The following is a 13,270-nucleotide window of genomic DNA, read 5'->3' on the forward strand; positions in this document are numbered from 1 at the left end:
CAGGTAGACATGTGTGCTAAACAGAAGCTCCAGGATCTGGAGATTGCAGAAGTAGAGAACACCATGTGTGGTTCACAAATTCCTCTACTTGCTTACATTATAGAGAGGCTGTTTGCCAGTCATTTGGATGGATTAAAGAAAACCCAGTCCACTGAACCACCAGCTCTTCCCCAGTTACCCTCAAACTGTTAGGCAGCAACTAAAGAATTGATCATTCTAAGAGAAGATTATGTCGGTCTGAGAGCTGGAGTAGTCTCTGGGACAAACTCTTTAGAAAATGAAAATAAGACTTTTCAGTGTGGAGCTACACTTAAGTTCCCACAGTCCCGTGTGAGGACACAGATAATCCATTGACCTCCCCCAGACAAACCAGAATGGAGACAGGAGGGTACAGAGGAAACTCACTGCTATTGCTGTAATAATGGTTTTTTAATTCACAGCTCCATCCACATCCCTTTGTAGACAGTAATGTCAGATTCTATTTGAGGCGCAGGGGTTGGGGGAGGCTGGATACAGTGCTTGCATGTGGAATTCACTTTAATGGGCGTTTTTAAGGCAGAAACCTTGCAAGCAATCCATTGCAGAGGCAAACACTTCAAATCTTTTATTTTTGTACATCTCGGGAGAAAAAAAAAAAACTTAAAAAGAATGAACTTCCAAGTGTGGGAGCTCTACAACTTTCAGACCCATGAATACCATGAATACTACGGTCTTTTCTTTTCCCTCTAGAAAGTCTTGTCTTGATCCTTCTGCATCTGTGAGGACGCTGAGAATAAATTGTGCTCTGGAACCATGGCATGCAGCACACACAGCACTGTCACATACCCCTAAATCAGAGCCGTGGCGTGGCTGTGATGGAGTCTTGTACCTGCTCTGCCTGTGCTCTGTGTGTCTGAAGCTCAGGAGGCATATCTGTCTGGAAGATAGATGGAAGGAAGGATGAAAGAGGGGCAGGAAGTGGGGAATGGAGCATTGTAATTGCGTTGTATATAGTAATGACTGCACCAGGGTTTTTGCTGGTGGACTTCATGGGGACACATAAGGAAGGTCTGAAGAGGTACTTGTATGTGTTGTTACTCAGATGTGGAGAGCTATGAATGTGGCCTCAGTTTCTTTCCAGCCAGTGCCAAAACTAAAGTAATAGGCCTGGTTCTCCTTCCCTCTTAGAGAAGGTGTCTGGAATGGAGTTTTGCTGCCTTAGAGAGGATGGCAGGTTCTTTCTAAGGCACACTGTGGAAGAGCCAAGGGATGTAGGATATGGTACCTCCTGTTTGTGAATAGGCTCTATGTTTGAGTGAGCTCCATGACAAAGCATTTAGACACAGAGAAAGGAAAATAAAAACTTGAAATTTGGAGGAACACCCTTGTATACGGACTTATTTTTCTCTGGGTGCCAAGAAGAGGATCGGAGGCACCACATCTGAAGATGGTCTGCTGTGAATCTGTCAGTCACAGTGGAGACAGGGCAGGACAGGGAAAGTGGGGCACAGCATCAGTTCCTTTCTCACACAAGTCAGGACTAAAGCAACTTCAGGGCTGAGCAAGCATCTCCTGGGAAAAGCCGGAGAATACTGGCTTTGTGTGTCACACTGTCATTTGACATCACAGCATGAAAGCAACCACAGATAATGCAAATGGAGCATTGGGCCTCTGGACTTCTTCCAATAAAACTTTATTGACAAAGAGCAGTGCGCTGGATTTGGAAATCGTCTGCTGACCCTAATGAGTTAGAGAGCAGGTCCTGCAGCTGACAAAGACCCGAGTCCTGTGAGAGGCTTGGAATACTGGATGGAGACCAGGCTGTCTTTGGTTTGGTTTCCATCCGTGGAGTTGATGTTGTATCTTGTCTCTTCCCAGCAACACCTGAGCTGTTCAGAACTTAGCATCGTTTTCCTAGATTGGGCACTGGGTCCAGCCATTTTGTTCACAAACACCAGTATGAGCAGGAAGGAGGCCCGAGCAATGGGTAGGAGGTATCAGTAGACATGCAAATAAAGGCAGACCACCTTTTCTCTTTTATTTCGCTTAGACAAAATGCAAAGAGTGTCTCAACAAATTAAAAAATAAACAAAAAGAAAACCGAATGGGTTTTCCCCCCCCACCCCCTCACTGACAGCACTCATCCTAAGTAACAACAGAAAATCAAACCGAGGGCCTGGTTCCTAGTGGGAAGGAAAGGTGCACGAGGTGACGGAAGCTGTCCCCTGCCCCCATGTCAATGTCCCTTTTCGATTCACAAATAGGCTAGTTCCCCCCATTTCCTTTTTTGACTCTTGTGTGCTAGAACTTCTTCTGTTCAGAAGGTTTAATGAGTCCCCATGCACTTTGTAGAAAATCAGTAAAAATGCTATAGCCTGTGAAAATCATAAAACTGGACTTCTTTCCCCAAAACTCAGATGCCCAGGCAGATGGAGCCCACACTCAGACGGAAAAAAAGCAGAGTAGTCTTTGCGCTGTCTGTGGTTTCAGTATTTTCTTTCTTTCTTTTTTTTTTTTTAATATATTTTGGCAATTTTCTTTAATTATAAATATTGGAATTCCGTAAAAAAAAGGTAGCTTTGATTGGCTCGTTTAAATTGTATTTACAACCGCTGTCCAGCCACGCCATGTGTTATACCAAGGTGTAAGATTTTGCGTAGGGATTGTTTCCTTTCAAATGGCCCCGGGAGTCCAGCAGTGACTCTTGGGAGCTGCTCATTTTAGCTGCCTGTCCCAGCTCTGCGCCCTCTCGCTGAGGTAAGGTGGCCACGGCCCCTTGTTGCCATGACTGCTGTCCTTCTCGAGTGGAAGAGGTGGAGGAGGAAGCCTCCATAGGGGTGGGCTCAAGGACCGTGGGGCGCTTCAGGGTCCGACTTTTCTGGGGTTCCAAGCACGCTTGTCCTAAACTCAGGTCCCTGCTGGTGCCTGGTGCACCCCGGTTTAACAAGAAGTCCATTCGTAGGTATGGAGGCAGGTGTATGAGGTCGCCTGGAGACAAACACAGAGAGTTAGATGGTTTCTTTGTTTGCTTATTTGGGTAGAACACCTTGGAAACCCATGGTGGAAACTTTAGAGAAAGACATTTCTTAAGACCCCTCATTAGAGTGTACTTCAGAGAGGTACCTGCAGGTCTTCAGGCTTCTTTCTGATAGGCCACGGAACACTAGTTCTGCAGTAGGAGAGCCTGAGACATGAAGCTAACAAGGTCTGGACACCCTTACCAGAAGATCAATGTACTCCAGAGGCAACATGTCTGCAGGATATGAAATGTGAGACCAAACCCCACATGTGATTGAAGGTGTGGGTTGCCAAGTGTTGGAGGGCAGAGCCAAAGATGCTGAAGAAAGGGACTGCTGGCCCTACTCCTGACCATCTAGGGGACCGCGTGACCTTGGGCAGCTGTGGATGACGGATGGAGGTGAAAACAGCCCAGCTCCCACCCTTCTCACCAAGACTTCTCCCAACTGTCTCCTTCATCCCCTCTGTCTTGGCCATGCTATGGTGAAGATCAGAACAGCTTAGACCACACCTTTCTTTCTCCTTCACGGATACTGGCCTCAGGGAAAGGGAGTGCCTTATGCTAGCCTCCACTGACAACCCCACTTGTGGAGGCTTCCTTCCCTCTGGGATCCTTCTATTATAACAGGCAAGGCTACCCTGGTGGCCTTCCCACAATCCCTCCTTTTCTGTGATGTCTTGTTACCAGGCTATAGTCTTCTGAGGTAAACACTGAGGTCTCTGCTTCTCTCTATCTCCTTCTGCTCTTCTAGGTCTGTATCGTGGTCCCTGCACCCATCCTTCCTTCCCCTAGTCTTTTCTCTTAATCCCTTGGAGAATTTCCCAGGAAACTCCTGGTGTTTCATCTACCTCACAAAACATTTTCCTCTTAAATCTGAACAATCCAACATGACATCTGCAGCATTCAAGTACAGAAGCCATTATCCTGGAGGCCACCCCGGCCTCCAGTTGCCCTTTCTTCAACCCTGGCAATGTTTGATGCCATTAGCACTCTTCTTCCTCAGCTCTGTGGTCTCCTTCCCAGCTGCCTCTGTGCCTCTGGCTGCCACTCTTCACTGCCCTCTGCTGCATCCCATCTGCCCCACAACACAGAACTCTTCTCAGCCTCACGTGGGAGGTCCAGGTGCTTGTGTCATCTGTTATCAATAATTCTCCTTCCTGTGATCTCCTGAGTTCCAGGCATGAACTTCAGAAGCTTTGTGCATATAGACATCAACCCTGAATGTAAGATGCTGCAGTCTGCAAATTCAGGTCAGAAAGATCAGTCCTTATGGCCTCTCAGACCCTAAATACCCCATTCTCCTGTATGGACAACATTGCTTCATATTGTCAGCATTTTTAAAGATATTAAGCTTGTCTCTTTTTTGGGGAGGGGGATACTTTCCTCTCCTGGTTACTCTATTTTAATAGTATTTTTTAAATTGTTTTTGTCCCCATCTCCACGACCTTGGGTAGAGTCATTAGTTCATCCCACCAACTGCTGCAAACAGTTAGAATGATGGGGTAGAATGATGGGGTAAGCTTCTGAAGGCAGCCACATGCTGTGGCTTGGCCTGAACTCAGCCTGGCATTTAGTCTCTGCAATCCTGGAAGACACATTGATCAGTCTCTGGTCTATCTTACGCATCTTACTTTTCTTGATTTAAGACCCTCATAGGCAAGGACCATTGTGCAGGTTGAGATGACCCCATGGGGGGTCACCTGCCTATCTTGAGACCTCAGGAACTTAGTGTCTTGGCAGACATACCAGGTGAGTGGCTCAGACCAGAGCGTATGATGGCAGTGTGCGGTTCTCCAGCTGAGGAGAATGTGCAGATGAGAGAGGCAGCATGGCCTGCTCCTGGGGTGGGAGCAGCTATGGCATGTAAGAGAAGAGTAACACTGAGATATGAAGGATGCCTGTATGAAATATCTTCAGGTGTGAAGTGGCATTGGGGTAGGGGAAGGGTGAGTCCAGTGCAACTCCCTCCAGGTTCTAAGCTCAGAAGACAGAGTGGATGGTAAACTGCACTCTGATGTGTGTGTGTGTTCATACATTGGAGGCTTAGGCCTCAGGTCTAGTGAAGGACCTTATTAGGATAAGATAAAAGATATGGGGTTTTCAGCCTCTAACTGGTTTCCTATGGTGAGAGGTGACCTTTGGTCATATTTCCACTGTCCACCATGGGCCGGCATTATGCTTTTTGTAGGTTAGGCCTTCAACACTGTGTTAAGACAACATATTTTCTTCATAAGTTTAACCCACCTTTGGTATTTTGTTGTATTAACCGAATCAAATAAGCACAAACCACTGATCATGAAATGCTGTGTTAGGGAAGATGACAGGCTGGAGGATGGGTTGACTTCAGACATGTTGAATCTGGAGGGATTGGGTCCTCCCACAACATCCCGAGCACAGCTCATGTTCTTCACCTTTCTGTCTAAAATAGCTGAAAGTTCCTGCTTATTTTGCTTCAAAATATCCCTGGGGCTCCTCATCTTCCTGTAAGTTCAAGGTCCCCATCCAGGTTGTCTACAGCAGAGGTAAACTTTGCACCCCAGAAAGTTCTCTACTTTCTCCTCTGAACAGTCAGCAGGATGTCAGGGACCATAGTCTATGGCATAAGGTTTCTAGGGAGAAGTAAGCCCAAGGCAAGCACTGAGAAGCACCTTAAGGGACCATTTCCTCTCCTCAAAATGACACCAGTCTTTCTAAGATTTCCCCAGAATAAGAGGAAGAGTGACCTTGTTCTTTGGAAATTTGCCAAATGATTCCCTTGTGTGTCACATTGGCATGGTATTGGTGGTGTGAAGATTACACATTTCTTCATTGGTTTCCTGGAGTTGTCTTTGCCTTCCCTGTTAAGGACTGAAGAGACTGATGAGGAATTACAAGGATTCATTGAGAACCACCGTGTGTCAGTCAACCGTATGCCCTGGCCAAGCTCTCTGAGTTTGGCTCATGGAATTCAACAAACTTTTTTCAGTGCTGACTTCACACATAAGAAGGAACCCTGTGCAAGCTAGTCACAAACACTCAGTAAACTGACCATGACCCTCTGGTGGAGTGAAATGTTACAGTTTACTATCCTTCTGAACAGGGTTTTGGGTACTTGCTTCAGACAAAGGCAACACGTGCAAAGACTAATGTGAAAGGACAGGATTTGCTCCTGAAAACAAAAATTACAAGAATTTAACTTTTAAAAAAATAAAACCAATGGTCTTGCATTCCTTCTCTTCCTTGTAGTAATGGATCTATACTTTAGCTTTCTCTATCAGAGGACTAGTTTGTAGAAATAAATACAAAAACATTAACAGATACGCCATTTAGAAATGAGACAGACAGATGGCAAGAAAATGGTCCAGTGGAAAAAGTGTTACACTGTAACCATGAAGACTGGGGTTTGATCCCTAGAATCCAGATCAGTGCTTGGTGGATGTGACTGTCTGCCTGTAATTCCAGAGCTCTTATGATGGAGACAGGCTCTCTGGAGCAAGCTGGCTGGCGGGTCTAAGTCATAGTGGCAAGCTCTGGAGTCGAGTGAGCCGTCCTGCCTTTAGGGATAGGGAGGAGATTGAAGCACACCATGCATGCATGCACAAACCACGCATACCTATGCATGCAAATAAGTAGGATGGAAAATCATTGTTTCAGTGTAAGGGATGCTTGCTACATGAGTCAATACATGCTACTGGACCAATTTGAAATGTGTGAAACCTTATGTATCTAGTTCCCTAAAAGTGAGTGTTTATTCTAAGAGTCCAATGAGCAAATTATACTGATTTACTCTTTTATTTACTTGTGTGATTATTTTTACCCTAGTGTCCCGGTGTTTAAGATCGGGTGGATGGTGTTTACTCGGGGTTGTTTAAAGGGCCAGGTTAGTTAAGATGATCTGTGACTGCTTCTGGGATCTGATTACATCTTGCATGCTTGGGATATTTCGAATGTGTGATGACATAACTGGGGCTTGGTTTTCACCCCATTCACTCTGCATCAGATTCCCAGACAGTCATGAACCCTAACAAGTTTGTAGCATCTCAGTCCCAAGTAGATTATATATTTCTCTAATTTTGGATTGGGCAGATTGAGACAAATACGTTTGAAATGAGAACACAATGCCTTGTGCTGGCAAGATGGCTCAGCAGGTAAAAACAGTTGCCACCTTGCCTGGAGGTTCCAGCATGATTCCCAGGACTCATATGATAGAAGGAGAGAAAGGATTTCCACAAGTTGTTATCTGACTTGCACACATGCACACTTATGCACACAAATGATTGCATAAAGACATATTTTAAAAATATGGCGCCTAAGATTTCTGCCCATGGCATCAAAGTTCTCTCTTTTGGTATTAGTGACCCAAAGAGGCTTTTGTGAGGTTTTTAAATAAAGCTTAGAAGTGCAGATCTTTCATGGTGAAACTGGAAAGATCTTCATAGCTAGGTCTCCTTGTAGGTCTGCAAAGCAGCTCTGAACATCTAACATCTCTTAAGGAACAGGAGTTAATAGTAAAAGTTGTATGAAGTTAGAGAGTTGCTCTCATTGGTTTTTTTCCCCCCTTAAATGTAGAGCTTGTTTTCTAACCAGTGGCCAGAGCAGTTCTTTCAGCTGTGAGCGTATCAAACGGGCATGCTTAATAATGCATGTGCTTATGAGGAAGGAAGCACTGGGGGAAGGAAGCACTGAGCTGTGTTTATGGTCAGCAGTTTATGTCAATTGAAATCTAAGACCACACACTAGTTAAATACCGATGAGGAGATGGGACTGTCTGGAATCTGTTTAGATCCTACATTTCTCAGATGCCTATACATACCAAGGTCACCACTGAGATGTTTGCTCTTGGAAGAGAAGATTTTGGGGTAGGGGTAACTACTGGACACTGACCTACTTGCCTGTCCTGCCCGCTACCTGTCTGTATCATATGGTAGACATTCATTTTTTACTCCTCCAATGGACTGTTAAGTGCATCCTGGAGGTTGTGGGACATTCTGAGCATGACTCATGTAGATCTGGGCTACGTTGCCTTGTCCCTAAGATGGGAATACTTGTATCTATTATGGGGTGGGGGTGGCAATGCCTCCATTAAGTAGTTAACATGCAAGTTTCACCACAGAACAGGAGTTTAGAGGTGGAGGTACACCAGAAGGATGAGAGAGCCGATTAGTGGTCCCCGTGGACCGGTGTCCAGGACTCTTGAGTGTGGTTTTACCCAGAGAGGTGACCTTTGCAGATGGGATGAAGTTAAGTGACCAAGGAATGACTGTTTGGATTTAATATGGGCTTTAAATCCGGTGACGTGTGTCTCTATAAGAGCCAGGCAGAGGAACGTGGGTGGTGCAGAGACACAGCGGGGAGAGCCATGAGGGGATGGAAGCCGAGCTGGAGCAGTGTGGCTATAAGCCCAGGGGTAACCTGGAGTCAGCAGAGCTGGGGTTGGCCATGAATGTGCTCTTACCTAGAGCCCTCAGAGGAACATGTGTCAGCTGGTGTCTTGACTTTGAACTTCTGGTCTCTAGAACTGTGAGAGAATAAATCTGTTTTAAGCTCCCAAGTTTGTGGTGACCTGTCACAGCAAGCCCGGGATACTGATACCGTTTCTTATTGTCAGTGATGGGCTTAGGGTCTCCCCCATCAGCAGACATGCCCCCTCCTTTCCGTTTGATCATTTTTGCCTCTACCAGTCAAGGGAAGAGAAAGAGTTGAAGAAGCTACAGAAAGTTCTCGCTAATGCTGGGAGCCCAGAGAAGCTCAGCTGAAGCTGGTGCTGGTGCCACCTGTCATCCCTCCTTCCTTCTTTGCCAAACCTGAGCCATGGCCCCTTGTCTTGCTCTCCTACCCTGCAGAAGCAGACCTTGTTGATCTGGCCCCAAAGACAACTTAGAGCTTGGCAGGGAAGGCTCACTGGATATGACTTCCTGCAGCTTCTGTAACTCCACAGAGGAAATAGACCCCATGCTGGTCAGCCAGGATCCTCTTGAGTTGCTCATATTTGAAAGCACCAGCAGTCAGCAACGCAAGAGCCCTTTTGCTCTGAACTCTATATACATACCATGGATTATATACCAGGGTGGTACCTTTGGCAGGTACATACACTCTGGGTGTCCCATGTGTGAGGTCTGGTGCTGACAAACCTCAGAGTCAAAGTGCAGTCCTCGCACTGTCTGCAGTCTGTAGCATGGCTTTAGTGTGAGTGGTGTTAGTCATTTAGAGAGAGACTAAGAAAGCAGAAAAAACACCCATCCTAGGTGAAGAGGAACATCTGACCTGTATTCCATTCTTTATCCTCCATCCCCTTTGTCTCTGCTCACCCCACTGCCTGCATGTCTAGCTTCCCCCCAAGTTTTCTCAACCCAATGAATGACTCCTACCCAAGTCAAGCAGGACCACAGGCTTGATGGCAGAGGCTTACTAGAGTCCCAGCCGGGCCTTTGAAACACAATCCACTATCAAGCACATGCCTGCATACCCATCAAGACCCTCTGCTCTTGGAGTCCACACCTCTGTGTCAGCAAAGCAGCAGGACAGTAGGAAGCTGAGGCAGAGATAAAGATGGTGGTGTGTGAGACTGGGCTGGGTGGGATAGGGTGTGTTGAGAGCGGGGACTGGATGAGAGATAGCCAGCCAGAGGAGTGAAGGAACAGTAGAAGACAGAGATCAAAGGGATACATGCAGGAAGATGGAAGCAGAAGGCAAGAAGAGGAAACACAGCCATAGAGAGGTGAAAATCAAAGGTAGGATAGAGGAAAGCTGAGGAGAAGCCTCCTGTGACTGACGGGACATCAGGGAGGTGAGTGTGATAGACCTGTGCACTACACTCACAGAATACCCCCTTCTTAGCTTCAAAGACACTGCATGACCCACAGGAATGAAACACACTTGTTCTAGGCATTCTTTCTTACATTTTCACCCTGGGTCTTGCTATATATGACAAATGGCACCCACCACTGCCCTTCCGGGAGAAGCCCAGGCCTTGGATTTGACTAATGTCTCAAGAGAGGAGGGCAATTTAGCTATTAACTCAGTGCTGTGTGTTATTTTATGATACAATGTTTCACTTCTCATCCCCTGCCGCAGCCCTCTGGGGACCTCCAGTGACAGTAATGTTTCTGAAAGTCCAGATTGAGTTAGCTGGGATCCATTTCTCCCCTTCTAACCAGTCATAACCAGTCAGCGTACAGATGTAATCACTGCCTCCCTGACCCCTCCTAGACATGAATCCTGCTGCTACTGCCTCTCATCCATCAGCACCTAAGTCTCAGAACCTGTCATCCTCCACCAAGGAAGGGGGCAGTCAGGCCCTGTCTGTCCTGATGCTGTGCAAGCTGCTCTATGCAAATACTGCCTCCTTTTAGCTAAAAACTTCTTGAGCTTTCTCAATGTATTCAGACTCACACACAAAGATTGATGTGTCATTTCTGGAAAGGGGAGGGCAAAATCCATCAGAATTCTTACAGAAATCCTGGAGTGGGAGTCATTCTACCGACCTTGTCCCTGTCCCCTCACCCCATGACCAGTTGTCATATACCACACAAACAGAAGTATCTGGTTTTGGCCAGTCATTGAGGTTGACCTCACCCCTGGGGATATGTGACATTATTATTATGGGGGAGGGGGTGGGGAGGTATGCTACTAGCATCTATGGGTCAAAGGGTAGGGGGTGATTAGGACCCCCAGCATCACAGATAACCACCCTGCCTCAAGTATTGATGCCACTGCTGTTAGGAGTCCTGAGTGGTGCATGTTCACAAATCTGTAAGCAGGCCCTTCTGGTTCTTACCTTCTGGTTCTACATGGGACATACTTAACTCAACCTGTGTAGGGTACTACTGTTTACAATGTCCACAGGACAATGGGTCAGTCATATAGTAGTCAGAGCCAAAGACCAGGTGTTTTTCCCAGTGACTTTGGTGAGGTAGTTGCTGAGTGAACTGGAAAGGTCAGGGTTTACAGGTTCACACTCATCTCTCTGCTTCCAAACAGCTCTGGGGACCACCCCTGGAGCACCACAGTCAAGGGCAGGGACAATGAAATGTCTTGAGGTTTTCAGCCTGACAGAGTCTTATGCACTAAGCTGTCTCAACTGTAAAGTGTATCTGCACTGGGAATTGTAGGGCTAGTGTGTCCTGTGGAAGAAATAAATCCATGCACTTTAAGGGCTGGGCATCATGGATGCACTATACTCTGAAGCTGACTTTCCTGTCTCCTCTGCAATACCTTGTTATCCGGGAACCTGGAAGCTACATAAACGCTGTCCCGAATTCATGGAGAAGCTAAGTGTACCACAGTTCTCAGGGGCACAAATTGCCTCCTGGGAGACATAAAAGACACCTTTCATCAATTTCTAACAAGGTTTTGATGTCTGTGCTTGGATGCGGCTGGATATTGATGCAGAACTAAGTAGCAGAGGGCATTTGGGCCTCGAGTTCTAACAGCTTCAGTGACGAGCACAGAGATGAGCCTTGCAACATTACAGTTAAGGAGCTTGTGATGGAAAGCCACTGTAGACTCTGCCCTCAGCTTGGGCAGACAGGATCTAACACGTTCTTAGTTTAATATTAATGTCATACCATGGTAATGAAAAACCTTGTAAACCAATCTCTCTGTAAACGAGTCTTCACTCCAAAAGAGCAACGAGGAAAAACTCTAAATAAATAATGTGGCATTAATATCAGAGGGCCCATCGTTTGGGCTCAGTTACTGTTCTTGGCTTGCGGTTTGGAGTCTTCATGCATTTTTAAGAGTACATTGATATTGTGATCTTCCTACTTGCTGATGGACTTTAAAAACTATGCTGAGGTATGGGGTAGGGACTTTGAGTTGGTTGCAGTTCGATAGTCTTCAAGAGTAAAGTAGTTTATATCAAACTGGTATTAGAAACTCTTCTCTGGATTCGAGGCAGCTGAGAGCTCATGAACCAGGGAATTGGATCACCTACTGAGAACACTGGGAAGGGACATGAGATTCTAAGACAGACCTACCTCTCCCAAGAGGCCCTCTTGGGAAGCACACACTGGCAGCTGACTCAGGTGGAATCCTGGGCTAGGGGTTTGCACTTGCTCAGTGTTACAAAGCAGGTTAACGGTCCACAGCAAACAAGATGGAGGACCTAGGTCTACCCTACAGCAGTAGCTGAGTTAAGGTGGAACTGAACTTAGGGTTTCAGGGGGCCAAAAGTTGGAGAGTGGAGAGCAGAGAGAAGCTGGTGGGGAAGATAGGAGGCTGATTCTTCAGTGTGTTGCCAGCTTCTATCTTGAGAGTGGTAGGGAGCCATAGAAAGGATTAACAGTTACATTTCTTAAATTATGTCTTGTTTTTTTTTTCCAGTTGGGGATCTGAGATGCATTAGAATATGATATTGGCAGAAGCCACATGGAACCATGTTAAAAGATGGTATTTTCCATTTTTGTCTCTACAGATTATTCTGTAGACTCTCATAATGTTGTATGTGCGTGTGTGTGTGTGTGTGTGTGTGTGTGTGCGCGCGCGCGCGTGTATGCATGTGGATATGTGCACAGGCATGCCTGTCTCATAGTTGGGTTTTGTCCAATTTCTTAGATTTTTTAAAAGATTTATCTGTGGTATTTTCAGGTCCCCTTTTCTGCAGCCTCTATTATGACATATTATTATTCAGGTAAACCAATGAGATTGTGGGTGGTATTAGTTAAACATATTAATGCTTTCATGAGGTGGGGTAATACTCAATATCTTTCTATATTAAAAAGACTCAGTCAATAGTAGTGGTCTACATATATGCATTCTGACAGGGTTTGCAGTGAGTTCTAAGTCACCGTATTGAGCTCTTCGGGTCATCTTCTGTAGCAAAGAACTCTGGAAGCTGCCTCTGGTTACTCACAGAGACACAGGTATCCTTTTTGTCTTAATATCACTGGTCCATCAGGGCAAGGTTTTGAGACTTAACACCTCCCGAGAGATTGATACAGCTTTCAGCTCTCCAACAACTAGAACCTAACCCTAGCAAATCATCCAGGAAAGCGTCAAGCTGCCTACTGGGCCTCAGAAGCCAAAGAAAATGCAGTTGTAGCCATGAACACATATGTAGAGAGAGAGAATGGTTAAGAGTCCAAGCAACAGGAATGGGTCCATATTCTTTGCAGAGCACTTAGCAGTGTAAGAGCCTCAGGGACAGAGGGTCCTTCTTAAAAGTAGTCACAGAGAGGGGCAGTCAAGGGGTGGCTGCTGAAAACCTAGGAATGTAGATACTCAAGTTTTGTTTCAAGAAAATGGAGTGGCTGGTTAGTCTTCTGTCAACTTGACACAAACTAGAGTAACCTG

General features: G+C 46.0%; 1 protein-coding gene across 2 annotated transcripts in view; it reads right to left on the reverse strand.

Annotated features, from left to right (window-relative positions):
• Window positions 1–408: 408 nt before the first annotated feature.
• Window positions 409–13,270, reverse strand: part of Dscam (DS cell adhesion molecule) — a 559,889-nt gene continuing 547,027 nt past the window's right edge. Inside the window, exons 33-34 of one of the 2 annotated variants that reach the window (XM_076943217.1) lie at window positions 8,433–8,495; window positions 409–2,967 (exon numbers count right to left, since the gene is read on the reverse strand). In XM_076943217.1, coding sequence (XP_076799332.1) covers window positions 2,612–2,967; window positions 8,433–8,495 — 419 coding nt within the window. In that variant the 3' untranslated portion in view covers window positions 409–2,611. The remainder of the gene's footprint in view (window positions 2,968–8,432; window positions 8,496–13,270) is intronic. The other variant, XM_076943216.1, reaches the window with a different exon arrangement.

This window comes from Arvicanthis niloticus, chromosome 12 (assembly GCF_011762505.2).
Source record: "Arvicanthis niloticus isolate mArvNil1 chromosome 12, mArvNil1.pat.X, whole genome shotgun sequence".
Taxonomy (NCBI): domain Eukaryota; kingdom Metazoa; phylum Chordata; class Mammalia; order Rodentia; family Muridae; genus Arvicanthis; species Arvicanthis niloticus.